General features: G+C 38.2%; 1 protein-coding gene across 1 annotated transcript in view; it reads right to left on the reverse strand.

Annotated features, from left to right (window-relative positions):
* The window catches only part of adgrb3 (adhesion G protein-coupled receptor B3), a 102090-nt gene extending 87300 nt beyond the window's left edge, over positions 1-14790 (reverse strand). Inside the window, exon 1 of the mRNA XM_034551243.1 lies at positions 14037-14790. Coding sequence (XP_034407134.1) covers positions 14037-14790 — 754 coding nt within the window. The remainder of the gene's footprint in view (positions 1-14036) is intronic.
* Positions 14791-15294: the final 504 nt, after the last annotated feature.

Raw genomic sequence — 15294 nt, forward strand, 5'->3', positions numbered from 1 at the left:
GTTCGTGACCACGCCAACTGAGCCTTAATGACCAATGACTATTGCATCCATCATCACTGCATTGATATATTTTAGAGATAGGGGCCCTTGAACAAGAAATACTGATGTTTTAAAATAAGCTTGATGAAGGTTTAAAAAACAGAAGATTATACAACAGATAAACAATTAGATAAAAGATTAGAGAGCAACTGTTAAATTCTAAATTTAAAACAAATGAAGCAATGAATAAAAGCAAGAATAATGAGAACTGATAAACAAATAACTTGAGTGGTTTTCTTATACCTGTATAGACATTTAACATATAATTATATTTGTAAATATAATAAATACACATACAAAGAAGATACTCATATGGGGGGCGGTATATTCTAATGCAGTGGTTCTCAACTTGGGAGTCCCGACCTCCACGGGGGTCGCAGATGGTTGTGAGAAAATGTTGAAATAATATATTTTAGACTGGAGAACACCAACCGAATTTGTCTGTGGTGACTTAAAAAGGTTTGGAACCACTGAGCCTGCCAAATCGAAATGGCTTGTTGACGGTTTTGTAATGCTCAACGTAATGAAATAAAAGTCCAAGAAATTTTCATTAATAGTGACAAATAAGGCTCAAAAGCTGGGTAAGAATCACAGGGTGATTATTTTCTACAATATCACTTCAGTACCATTTGCTTTGAATTCATTAGCTTTATTTAAAACACTTACAAAGCAGCTGTGTACATGACCTCTTTTCATAGATGTACCTTTCAAAGAGACAAAATCAAAGGATTTTAAAATTGCTTCACACATAGAAATGATCTATTAATGTGTCCTCATGAAAAAAAAAGAGGTCTTTGAAAGCACCAAATCAAAGACTAAACAGGTTACAGACGTGAACACGACATTTATAAGGCGGCCATATTTGATTTACATCATACTGAGAGTGGCATAAACTACCCATTAGGACAAACAAATTGAAGATAATCCAAGCTAGTCTATGTAAAATGTAAACCAAAATGATGCTTTGATATTGTCAAGACATAATCAAATGGAGGCCACATTAACAATTAACAAATTAAAGATCACAAAAAGAGATGTCAAATCCATATAATGAGCACCTAGACTGCTAAGTGCTCAATATGTGGACTTACTTTCTTAACATTATACTAACTACAGCAGCATACTAGTCATGACTACTATTAATGCTACATCCTGATCCTGAAGTATACTATGGAGTAGAATGTTTCTAATATTAAATATGAATTCTAGTTAATTCTTTATCCCTTCAAAATAACGTATGTGCATTTGTTCATATTCAATTAACATGGATTTAAATGTTGAATTCTACTGGGATTTGACTACAGCCAACCTTGTCTAACGCCTTACATTTTCTCATAGTTAAAATGAATGACATTTGCAGAACATTTGCTATTACTGCTGCTTTATATGTCAGCTTTGTGAGATGTCATACTTTAAATTTATTTAACCAGAATGTGCAAAGATTACATGGAGCATGGTTACTAATGCCACAGCAGAGCTACAGTTACCAGTAATGAACACTTTGCCTCGCACCGAGGGAGGTAGGGAGGAAGGAACGCCGATAGCGACTCACTATGCTTGGTTGACCTCTTGCATAATCCAATCATAGGTTGATATACTGTATATAAGACTATAATAACAGATGAACTCAGCCATGGGAGCTTCAATTCAGAGTGTTAGAGGGCAAAATCATCACGTCTAGACTCAGGTTTACGACGTGATTTATTCATGTATGTTTCTATTTTCAGATTTCATACTAAAACAACACAGTTCTTCCACATTCTTTATGGTGTATAGCTTTACACAAAGTAGAAAAATCACTGTTTTATCAGGGTCTTTTTCGAGAGGAATGCCCTGTTGCAGCCATACCCACCCCTCACAGTGATGCCACACAATGTACTGAACACACCCAGAGGACACATTTACATCTGTGTCACTCACCAAAAGGTGCAGTTACTATTTAATAATGAAATAGCAGCAGGTAGAAAGTGTCTGTGATTTATATTTGAAGACTTGAGATTACACTGTGTGTGTGTGTGTGTGTGTGTGTGTGTGTGTGTGTGTGTGTGTGTGTGTGTGTGCCGTTTGTAATTCTCATAAACCTGTGCTGTTGTAGACTTTCTGACAAGTAATTAGGTGATCTCAGATGACAAAGAGAGTGACGCGCTTTCTCACACTCATCCGCATATTTGCTTTTATTTATCAAATGTACTAGAGACTGTTTTGTGCACAAAAACTATAAATATAAACCGCAATGTCAGAAGGTAAAAACATCCCGATTGCTTTCACTGGAGGCTCTCCTAAAAGAGAGCCGTTCTTGGAAGTTTAGACTAGCTCTGGTGATACAGTATTGATTTAGTAATCCAAAGCCATCTACCAAATGCTTCTGATTTATCTGTCACATTTCATTATGGCTCCTGTGCTCTGAAGCTCTTTCTCTTTAATACAATACTGCAGAGAGCATTTAACCATCTGATATTCCTTCTGCATTGGCTGAATGGATAAGACTCCCCGCAGCAGACTTTCACTAATTTGGTGGAGTGTGATTTGGTCATCTTACTGAGTTCAGAGATCTTCCACTGATGCTTCCATTTAGAATTCAAGGAGATCGGCAGTAAATTAACTATTAAGGATTATTTAAGGGAACAGGAAGTGTATAGTCATATAGGGCAATTAAGTTCTCTACAATATGACAGAAATAGTGGTTCTTTATTTGAGAACATTGTAGGTTGCTGTTAAATTAATGCTGGAAAACTAAAACAGTTCTTTCTGAGAAAATTAAAGCATGGGTTGTTTGTTCAGGTAGTGAACATTAGCAATGTGTATTGATACTTTCTCATAAGAGAGCAGAGCACCACATTTACCCTTAACCATAATGGAAGTCTTTTCCCATCCTTAACCAAGTTCATTGTCAAAACCTAACCACACTTCAACCGCTTTTGTCCTGGGTGAAATATTATAAATATTTGACTAGTGAATGCATTGCCATGGAACCTGGTACGGACACTTTTGGTCCCCAGAGGATGAATCTTAACAACTGTAGGGAAGTGGACATTTTTGGTTTATATATCTGACAAATTAGCGGATAAATTGATGTTAAATCTGCTACAGATATTCACGGTTCCTAGAGGATATATTTGTAATGTTTTTTGGGATTCCCCTGACTTTTCATCTAGAACCATTATCAGGTTAAAATATGAATATGCCCCATACTTTTCTGGTTAATACTGGAATGGTATTTCCACCAGCCTCAGCTGTGCTTTTTAAGTGATAATTGGCAAATGTTATCATTCTCTGCTATAGATGGTGGCCTGGTTAATATTACCTGCTTAATATCAGTATGTTACCATTGCCTTTGTTAGCATGCTGACGTTAACATTTCAAGTACTACTAGCAAGACTGTGGACTCTCATGAGCACCATCTTCCCTTAATAAGAACTTTTAGTTGCCTAAACATGACCAAACCTAAGCAAATGGGATCCCCCGTCCCATAATGATGTTGGTTGGCCTTAACAACAGTCTATATAGATTAGATAGTATGCATTTACAGATGAAAGTTATTCGACAGACAATATCCAGACAGCTAGAAAATCACATTTGTGTCTTCAATCTAATTTCAGAACTAGCTGTCCACACTGCTATTTGTCAGTGATTAATTGGGAATTGTATGTTCAGGCAACGTTAAACCATCTGCGCTGGTTGCTACATTTAGGGCTGAGAAGATGTGTTGATGGCAGTCGAGAGTTAGACCAACATACAGCAAGCCAGATGAGGAATCGAGATAAACCGTCACTCTCTTTATGCCATAACAATATCTAGTTGCGGTGCAAAACCCTGCCACCGCACCAGACAGCATCGATGGCACATGAGTTTAAGATGTGCAGCAACGTTGGCAGGCTAACCAAGCTCTGAATGTGACATCAGTGTTGGGTGCTGGTTGTCAATGTTGCAAATGGTTGAAATATGATTTATAAATAAAGGTCCCAAGTGGTCAGACTTGATGAACTAGTCTGACTCCAACCTGGATATGCCAGATATCATTGAGAAGAGAGAACAACATCCATCCTCAAATGTTCTATTACTGTATATCTTTTTCAGAGTAATGCAATTACAGCACAAAACAAATGTAAATTACATGTATTTAGAAATGTGATGCAATTTAATTGATTCCACTGTAGCAATTATTAAAATAATACCTGTCATCAGTATTGCATGTCATACTTTATCATGTCTGTCTGTGAAATGGACAGAGAATTCTAGACAAGAGTGTAGCAAAGTGAACATTTCTGAATCTCATTCTATGTTACATAACCCTTTTGCTAACAGGGAGAGAAGCTGAATACCCACAATGCTCCATGGAAAGATTCACAAAATGTCATTTGTTAGATAGTGATTGCCAGTACTGAAAAATCCCACCATGCATCTATAAAGCATTTGTTCTGCCATTTGAAAGACCCTTCCTTCAAAAGTATGCATTTATAATGTTATATTTTAGGTTTAGTAAAAACCACCACATTGAAAGAGTACACAAAACATTATTTCCTTGATTTTCAATTGTAAGCATTGTATTTATTTATTTTATTTTGTAATGACTATATTTTTTTACATACAGCAAAACATTGTTTTATCATTCCAAAAATAGTTGTGGGAAACTGTTGGATCACTCGTTCAGCTTAATATGCAATTTGCATACTGCACCCTTCTTAAGTCTGACTTAGTTAGACTTACTTGTTTGTCCTTGAGTCAATTATGTTATTATTGTTGCTTTATTTACTATTTTACATCTAAAGAACATGGAATGCGTATCTCTGCCAGGGGATTTTATATTTGGTCATTTCTGAGTGTGTGTGGGTGTGTGTGTGTGTGCTTGGGTGTGCTTGTGTGTGAGTTTCCGATAAGCAAAAACAAAAAAAAAACCTGCAAAAGGTAATTTGGATTTTCATGTTTATTTGTTGTCCCTACATGTGCCCTCGATGGACTGGCGGCCTGTCCAGGGTGTCCCCTGCCTTCGCCCTATGTCAGCTGGGATAGGCTCCAGCGCCCCCGCGACCCTAATGAGGATAAGCGGTATTGAAAATGGATGGATGGATGGATGGATGTTTATTTGTACTATCTGGGATTCAAGGAAAATCATGCAAATGAGTAGTCTTTACCTTTAATCATGCCCTTAATAATATAACTTCATTCCACAATTAATGCTTCAAAAATAAGTTGTCAGCACTTACGGTTTATTAGATGTTATAATTTTAAATCTACTACTTCAGTACTTGTAGTGTTTATGGTATCAGTTCTTGATTAATATTGTTATGAAAAACAATTCTGTCTTCTTAAGTCCCTGGTGAACATATTACATGGTGTTGTCATGCGACACTGATTATGTAATTGTGTATGCTGCACTAGAGTTTATAGTTTATCATGTAAGTTTAAAGGCAGCATCCATTACAGCTATACTAGCCTCTTGAGAAATAAATTGATTTTGCCTCCACTTTACCACATAGACAGTGTCTTTGAGTGACAGACTCATTTACCAGGTTTTGTGGGAGGAAGTTTATGCAAATGCCTCTTCTCTGTGGGTTGAAATAGCCATCCAGTGACAGGCCAAAACTAACTGGGTTGAAATGCAGGAACTATGCAACTGAGAGGCTGAAGCCAGTGCATAATTGTAATTAACATCTCTGGCAGTGCACACTCAATGCTTTATGAAATGTACCACATTAAGCCAGCCCACACAAAAGTTGGAATATGTTTTTTTTAGCCTACTTAAGAAATGTTCAAGACATCTGACAGTGTTCTTCCACCCCAAAAGCTTCAAAAACTCACCCTTGAGTTACACTCGTAAAGCAAGGGTGAGCCTTGTGAATGTTTTCTTAGAAAGATGAATAGAGTGGTTGCTAAAGGCCTACTCTGAAATATTGTGTCACATGAGAATCACTATTGTAATTGTTCAATTTAGTTTTTTTACAATGAACTGAATTGTTTATTTCTGCTGTGAAGAAAATATACCAAACCTTTATTTAACACTCAGTTCTAGTTGGAAACAAATTCATGGTGTTCCCTCTTTTGAATGAGACTACAGGAATAATTCCCTTTTTTATGGCAGGAAATCAGAAATGATGGTTAGTACTGAATTATGCATATGATGGCACACATCTAATTTGTATAATAAGAACACGAGACAGTCTTCTTCATCTACAGAGGCTCATTACTTGTTGTTTGCATTCATGTAGAAACCTTTTTGAAGTCAAAGGAAACAAGAGCACAGCAGTAGCTGTTCCTTTGATTTTTAAGGTCCACTTATCTTTAACTCATACATTTCAAAATCGAGACTGTATGCTAAGACGTCAAAGCCAGACATGCGATTATTAATGGAAATGTGTCATGATAAGTATGCATTGCTGTTGTGGTGATGAAACCGCACCGGAGCATACTGTCCAGAGCCGTGGACAAAGAGCGGCGTCAGCGTCAGCCGTGCACACAAGGAAACAGATTCAGCCCCACTGCGCTACAATGTGAGACGTAGACTAAGGTCTCTGCAGAGGAAAAACAAGGCCCTTATGACACAAAACAGTCATTTGCATTGCCATAATCTCACAAGACTACATGCTATGTGTAAATATCACATTTTTAAAAAGAGGATGATCATTATGTTAGATAAATAGATAGATAGATGGATAGATGGATGGATAGATAGTGTAATGAACCAGCCTCAGTTCAACATTTACCCTGTCTACAATGCAGTAGTGGTTTAAATATGTTGTGTTATTTGTATTTAATAGAAATAACTGAAAGAGTTGTATAAGAGCTTGAGTGGTCCGTGTCATTTCGAGAAGAATTTATGAGTAGCTGTGGGAGCTGGTACAAATCTACCACTGTTTGGAATTCTTAACACCAGACATCCATTCAGGTGGAATACACACGCTAATAAATCAGAAATGCACGTTTCCTCATTGCTTATGCAGGACTATAGCGATGACGCACGACAGTTTAGAGGACAAGAGGTGTGGCTGCCTCACATCAGAGAATTTGATACTTCACTATGTAACCCATTACTCTGATTACGATTCCTGATGTAATATGACATTGTTATGGGAATAACTGCTACTCACACATTTTATTACAATTGCACCCTATTTATTGATAGTGATAGAGATAGGTTCGGGGTTGTGGCACTAAATCAAGAAATGTAGGTTTGAGCCTTACTGGGCAATTTACAGGTACTTTGCTCTGATATGTAATTGTCAGTGTCAGAATGTATATAATCAAGTTCTGTGATTAAAGGTGCAGTTTACGGGATTGGGAGCATTAATATAGCAGCATATAGTTGATATTATTTCTTACAACTCACACATATGTTAAATAAAGGATCTTCCGATCTTAACAAACTTTGGGCATTGGACCTAATGGACCAAATAACAAGAAACCATGTAATTTAGTAATTTTTTAATGCAAGGAACGGATACTCATTTCCACTTTCACATGATTCCCCTTTTTGCTATGACCAACATCACAGAGAGACTGTCAGGAATTAGTCTTACACACCGGATGTAGACTGTGGGTATAAACCTGGCATGGCATTCTCCTCCCGTTCTGCTATCTGTGTGTAAAGGGAGATATCTATTTAGAAAGGTCTCCGTTGCTGCATCCTGTGCTTAACGCAGCGATTGTGATTGGTTTAAAGAAATACAAACATGTCAGAGCATGTTTTCCCCTCTACAAGAATGATAATGTGTGGAGCCAGACTTTTCTTTGGCGCTGACACAGCGCTGTGGAGCTAGATCTGTCTATGGGAGACTAGTCAGGGATGAACTGTCTGCTGTGTATGTCGCTATACACAAATGAAAAATGTCATCCTAGAAACTCTTGAGCTTGGGGCAATAACAGAAAAGATGATCTATGGGTTCCATCATTTGAGGGCCATTTTAACTTGTAATGTATTAATGTAATCATTTTGGTTATGCCAATAATCTTATTGTGTAACACTTTCTTCATGTCTGAAAACCGTAAATCATCTGCACACTTTTTTAAATTGCATTTCAGGTTTTCTTGCAGGCATCCTTAGAGCAGTTCAGCTGTGGCAACACAAGCTTTTAATTTACTCTGAGGCAGTTTGCGTTACACAGTCTGGGTATAGTGGAGAGTTGTCACTTTCAATTGTTGTGCTGCTGAAACACGGCCTGCAGACAAAGATCATAAATCCATGTCAAATGAACCACAGCGTTCACAGCTGATCTGCATCCACCCCAGAGCCAGGTTATCATTGTTACCATCAAGGCTGGTCCTACAATGAACATCAGATGTACAGTAGCTCGAGATACATATCAAAAGTCAGAATTGATGATTATCAATGATAACTAGAACTACAACTAAAAAGTATGCTTTACAACTGAAATTAAACAAAATACCAAGATTTTTTTTCAGCTTGAGGCCAAGCGGCAACCTCGTGTTCTGAAAAGTAAAGCTTATGCAGAAGTACCTTAAACTTGCATTATTTCTAGTAGCCATCAGGGGGCGACTCCTCTGGTTGCAAAATAGGAATCTGATTGTAAAGAAGTCCATTAGAAAATGACTAATTTGAGGTCTTAGTAAACATTGTAAACATGAGTATATGGTCTCATTCGCTCCACCCTTTTGTGTCACTTCTGGTTGCAAAAGCACAAGATAACAGCCAAAATATTGATCTTGAAGCTTCAAAAAGGCAGTCCACAAACCAATGGGTGGCATCGCGGTTACTACATCCACTTCTTACATATTTTAGTCATTTGTTTGTGTATTATATTTTTGTCTATTTAAGTCAGGCAACATCCATAAAAGAACTCCCAATTTGTATTGAAACGTTGCTTAACTGTGATTGGAACACAGAAATACATAACACCACCCTTTTTTCTGACTGAGCCCAAAACTAATTTAAATTCGGCAGGTTTAAATTTGGCTAATTTTGTTCCCATAATAATAATAATTTGATAAAAAGAGGTTTTCAATGCCTTAAATAAAGCAATTTTAAGAAAGTGCTTCTTGCTATTATACATAACTGTACTCGTTTTAAATGGTAAATCCTTTGACTTGCTGTGCAAAATTAAAACCATGCCAAGCCGCATGTGGTGGACTCTATACTTTATTATATCATAAAGTCGTAATGGTTACGTAAATGTAGACTTTTGTGGTTCCAAAGAGCCCATTTTCATCCATCTGTGACAGTGTGAGAGATTTAAGCAGAACTTTAAACATGGCAACAGTTTTTGTGGTTTTATATTGCTATGTAAAAGGACTTGAGTCACCTCGGAGCCTCATTAATTTTTATACCCAGAGACTTGAGCCAATTGAAGAACTTATACATGTATGTTTTTGAGCCATGCACAAAAAAGACCTGCTAACTCACATCCAGACTCCATTATATTTTCCAAAGAATCACAGTCTTGCAGATCGTGGTGTAATGCTTGACCTAATTTTAGCAGGTTTGTGTAAGTTTCACAAAACTGACTGGAATCCACCGAAAGCTATGTAATTGATTACGGCATAAAACGTAATCATTCCACCTTCTTCACTGTCCTCTTTTCTTTTTTTTTAAAGGCAAACCATAAATATGCAGTTAATGGCCAAAGACAAAGGCTGGCCTTCATGCTTGTTGCTTTGACCTTTCATTCCTTAGAAACTTTCTTTAGCATCTCCATCTCAACACAGCTGCGCCTTGAATACAGAAAGATTAATACAGAAGACATAGCTTCAAAACCAGAGACACAATTGTACATTTTAAAATCCAAGAGCAGAACATTAGAACAATATTAACAGCAGGCTAAAAGGTGGAATCATCTAGCCCAGAGGGAATCGGGACATGAGATATTCAAGATATTTACTATAGCTAAAGCCAATTAATGCATGCCTAAGATTAAACATATTCTGTGCTGTTGAGCTGAGCCTTCTCCTTCACTGAATTGGAACTAAAATGGCCTCCAAGTGTACTGAACAATGGGGTTGAGCATAATGCAGTGTGACTACTGAGTGACTTGACTGAGATCCAAACTGAATAAAAGGCCTCACTATGTGAGGCAGCTAGGCTGAGCTGCTGCAGTGCTCAGGACGTTGGCGGTTGACAGTGCATTAGAACGCTTCACACACATTTTATTTGCCAATAAAATCCTATTGCCATTTTCCACATGGCACATGCTCTGTGTCATCTGAAACGGCAATGATCAAATAAGCATCTGCAACTGCACAAATATGCATTTAGTCTTGGAGTGGTTATGTTAGATAAGAAAACATTTGGTATTTGTCAAAATGACATGTTAAATGGCTAAGTTTAGTGGTGGTTCTTGTCAAATACAAATATATTTTTATTTTACAAGCATGTCAAATCAGTTTTCAAGATGGAGCCATTTTCAAACCAAACAGTGGATCGGAAATCAAATCTGTGATGCGGTAGTCATTTATAACCTACTTCTTGTACTAACAATGAATTTAGAGGCCCACTTTGCCGACTCATAAAATATTTATTTGAATATTTTACACATATGAGATTCAGTTCTTTGTAGCGTAATCGGGTTTGAAAGAGCATTATGAACCTTTAGCTCCAGAAAGCATCTTTGCTATCTGGCATAATCTAAAAGATCACCCTTTCCATTTTAAAATAATTTGTAGAATAGGCTTTTCAGTGATAACATTTTAGGGAACAAAAAGGTGTACTGGAAAGAAGGAGCGTCGCTGTTAAAGGCTTCCTTACCAGTGAACACCTTAGAGGATATGCAACAAAGCACATTTCTCTCAAACAATGAGACTCCTTGACCCTGATCCTTGAAAACTGGCAAGTGCCAACCCAACCAAACAAAGACTGAGACAAAGACTTAGCCAAGGGCAGAGTAGCATGCTGAGCCACAAAACAAGACAATGCCTCATGATGTTGTTTATTTCCCGGAGCCAAGTGCAATTTGTGGATAATTTGAACGGGGCATTGTGAATAGAGGATTTTAAGCTCCCATAAAAGTAAACACGGGCATCTGCACAGGATTGTACTGGGAAAAGCAGATATCTCTTAAATGTCTGGAGGTAGTTTCTATCTGACAACTGAATGCTTCTTGATTCGTCTTTTCAAAAAAACATTTGCATCATAGCACTGATTAGGGGTGAGGAAAAATAGATTCCTGTAAATGTGTTGATTTTATTTCTATTTCTGAATCATGTCACAGCCTCCAAAAATCCATAATTTAAAATGTTAAAAACAACAATGAACTATATTGCAGCCATATATTTTTGTTTCGAAAGAGCTCCTCTCACATAACATTTAGTAAAATGTCTCATAAATGATTTATTCAAATTGGAAGATTGATAAAACCTCCATCTTCTGACATTTGGGGATTTGGGAACAAATCAGAGACTTTGTCTTTAAATGCTAAAACTGTAAGAAATTGTCATTCATCGAGAATTGATTTTGAATCAGAAATCGTGAGCCCCAAGATTTGAAATCGTGAGATAGCATATGATTCACCCCTTTAGAGCTGACACAGACAGTCACTCATTCACCTTTGGCCAGCTCAGAGTCCTCAGCCCACTCCACGTTCATGTGTGGGAGGTTGGAGGAAACCCACAGAACACAAAGGGAATTTTTTTTTACAAAGGTTTAAATCTGTCTTGCTGCGAGTGCCACTGTGCTGCCGCCTTTTACAACTTGCATTCATGAAATGGGAGAATGTGATACAAATATAACTGCATAAATGAGTCATCCGAGTAGTACAATAGTTTAGGATTTCCTTGTGTCACTGTGGTTTTTAAAATGTCACAATATCAAGGAATGAGGTATGTCCTTTTGTCTGCATAATCACCTTAAGTAGTAAGAGCTTTAACCTTTAAAATGTTGTTATCCTCAGTGTGTGGACCACTGGAGGGGCATTTCAATGGCACGGCTGGAGTATACAGCCCCCAGTCCTGCTTTTCTTTGATGTGCTCTGAAGCCGTCCTCTACCAGGAACTGAGAAGATCAAAGACAGGCGATTTCATCAAATGGAGCCCTTGTCGACTGTTTGTAATGCTTTATTCCTCATCAGGAACACCCACTCTGTCACCATGATGCCATAGGAGACACTGTGCTCGTTTAAACCCAGTGGTGATCTCCCTGTTATCCAGATGAAAACGGATTTATTCAAACCTCCCATCAAGCGACCCTATAAATAGAAGCTGGTGGAAAGTCTTCTGAGAGGAAAAAAAAAAATAAGCTGTGCTCTTAATCCGTTATTAACATGCTGATAGAAAAATGTCAAATGTTATTTTGGAGCAGAGAACTTTCTGTGGAAATAAGCATAAATGCTTCCTCGTAAATTGTAACGTGACCATGAGATTCATTAAATTGTAAAAATATCTATAACAGAAACACACAGCTGAGTCATACTTTGTGATGTGACTTGACTGCAGGGTGAGTTGTAATGGTAGATTGAATCAGAAACAGTATGCATTATTGCTTAAGGGCTCTAGTGAAAAGGGTGGGTGAATGATACTGCAAATGAGTTCATCACTAGACTTGGCTAGCCACTTAAAAAACTCATGTGGGAATTGGCAAGAGTAACTCTTACAAACGCATGAAAGGCACCCTAGGTGTAGTAGCATCTAGGTATAATATTTCTAGAAAAAAATATCCTGTATGATGTTTTTCAAAATCATGCCTAAAAATGTGATGTAGCAGTCAGCAGGAGTCAAGCAAACAGCTGAACGACTGCAATCCAATGTTCACCTGTTCTTCTTGATTAGAAAACTGCCACCTGTTCTCCAGGGTGCTGTTGTAGCAACTGTTATTTTTGATAAGTGCCACAAGGGAGATGGCTCCATAACATTCCTGCTATCATTATCTCCTCCCGACCCCCTCTCCCACCCCCGAAAAAAAAAACAACGAATCCAAAGCTTGCCTCATTATTTTTGTCTCAGTGTGCTGTGATGAATGCCCCTCCTTTATGTCTCACAGTAAATGCACCTCACCTCTAAAGTATGCAGCATATTCCTCTGGGGTTTTTCTCTGCTCTCCGTTAAAATGCAAGCAGCTATGTATCAAGAAGGGCTCCCTTTGTAATTCAAAAGGCTACACAATTGCATTAACTACAAAAACTCCCCCTGCAACCCTGTGTCACTAATGAACAGAATCATTATGACCTTATCATTACCATTTACTATTGACTGTTCATTGAGCTGTCTACTTGTGAATGTGTGTGCGTGTGTATTGGAGTACAATGATTGCACCATTTTCTTCAGGAAGCTCTCGACTAGATGGTAACTATTGCTCAATTCGAACATACAGGGAAAACATATTTCAATGCTCTATGGCAACACAGGACAAGTAGCATCCCTATAAAAATGCTAAAAATCCTTTTTATTCAATACATTGTTTTGTATTATTAAAATGTATTGTTCAATTATTTTAAAAATACATATATTAGTTTAATTCTAAGTTGCTACAGATGTGATTTAGCACTAAACACTTGAAACGTATCCATGAGTTTTAAATATCGCATTGCATGAGCAATGTGATCCAAACTGACGCTGCTGCATCCGTCGTTCCATGGGACGTAAATGCCAATAAAAACCGTAAGATGCGGTCATTGGCCACTGTTGGTCTTTGTAAGGATGTCAACTGACATAAATGTATAACACACCAAAAAAATACCTTTGCATGTGCAGCCATTTTAACTCTGCTGATGTGTTTGGGAAAAAAAATTGCCATTTCAAATTCACAGCATTTTGAATTCAATCCAACCAAAAGAAAACCCCTGTAGGTGGTTTGTTTTGTGCAGCTGTGGTCATTACTACACCCAACTCCTCTGGCAGCTTTGTTCTTGAAGTTGACATATTTCTGAGCCAACTGCAGTCTATATATCTATGTGTGTTCTTTGTTTCATGGGCCATCACACTTCAAACATGCAATAAGGGCAGAGAAGGAAGTGATTGACGTGCACATTTGACATGATTACCATCGTATCTATGCATACAGTAGTCCATTAAGTCTACATCTATGTCAGCATTAAGGAGGAAGAGGACAGGATACTCACCTTCTTTCGGAGGCCGTTTCACTTCTGCACTCAGATTGCAAATCTGCCCGGCTTGTAGTTGGGGTGACAAGCAACCCTCTGTTTGTGGGTTCAAAGGTAAAACCACGTTGTTGAGCATGAGCATGCTCTCGGATTCTCCATCGCCTAAGTGCTGAGGACATGTGCATTTTGTGTACACGATCCCACATGTCTCCACTGTCCCTTTCTCTAACTTCAGGCAGTTTTCCAGCCATGTGCAAAGCACTTGACACCCAAACTGGCTGGGGCTCGCCTTATTCAACACCAAAAACTCCACATTAGACTTCTCCTCCTCATCCAGCTTCTGTGGCGTCAATCCGTTGTAATCATAAGGGAAAACTCTCCGTAGTTGGACGAAATTCTTGTCATACAGCAAAAAAACATAAATATTCTTTGAATCGCACAGGTACACTATAGACTCGTTGACTTTAAGCAACTCGTTGATCTTTTCGTGTGAGTAATGGTCGAACTGATAAGCAAGCAAAGAATATTCAGAGCAGCTCAAGTCTCGCTTGTATAGCTTCAGGTAGATGCTGTATTTGGTAGGGTCTGGGTTCTCCAGCGTCCACGTACAGTTTGTATAGTTCTTAGGAAACATTTCAGTCACCGAATATGATCCATAAATGACCCCCTTGACCAGAGTGGAACACCAATAATCTTGGGCACCAGTTAATCCAAACATAACCAGAAGATAGGTGGAAAATATATAAATCAACAGGTTTCGAACAGCCTTCATCCTATGTCATTTGGCCTGCAAGGAAAGATGAATAGAGTCACACAAATGATTTTTTAAAGCAGAGGACAAGCACAGTAATCATAGTTGATGGAGAGCATCTATAAAGCCCGATTGATGTTCTTCACACATTTCTTATCACAGCCTGCCATCGAGATGGAGAGAAAAAGAGGCCACATTAACCACAGCAACATGTCTTTAGCGTCTCCATCCCGCTTCACTTATTACGATACTTTGTGCGAACATTGCCACCTTGTGGCTGCTTCGGTCCTTATTTATTTATTATGTGGAGGGTGTGTGTGTGTGTGTGGGGTGGGGTGGGGGTGGGGGGGCGTGAATTAATGTCAGTCATTTAGACATTATTAATTGGGTCGTATTTGGTATGGCACAATCCTTAGAGATAAGCAAATATAGCTATCTGATATCTAAAGACGGACGATGAGGGAGATCTTCAAAGTCAGTGCAGTCCTCACGAGCAACTGCTCATTTTACGCAGTAAAGCAGGAT

The sequence above is a fragment of the Cyclopterus lumpus genome, chromosome 15, assembly GCF_009769545.1.
Source record: "Cyclopterus lumpus isolate fCycLum1 chromosome 15, fCycLum1.pri, whole genome shotgun sequence".
NCBI classification, from domain to species: domain Eukaryota; kingdom Metazoa; phylum Chordata; class Actinopteri; order Perciformes; family Cyclopteridae; genus Cyclopterus; species Cyclopterus lumpus.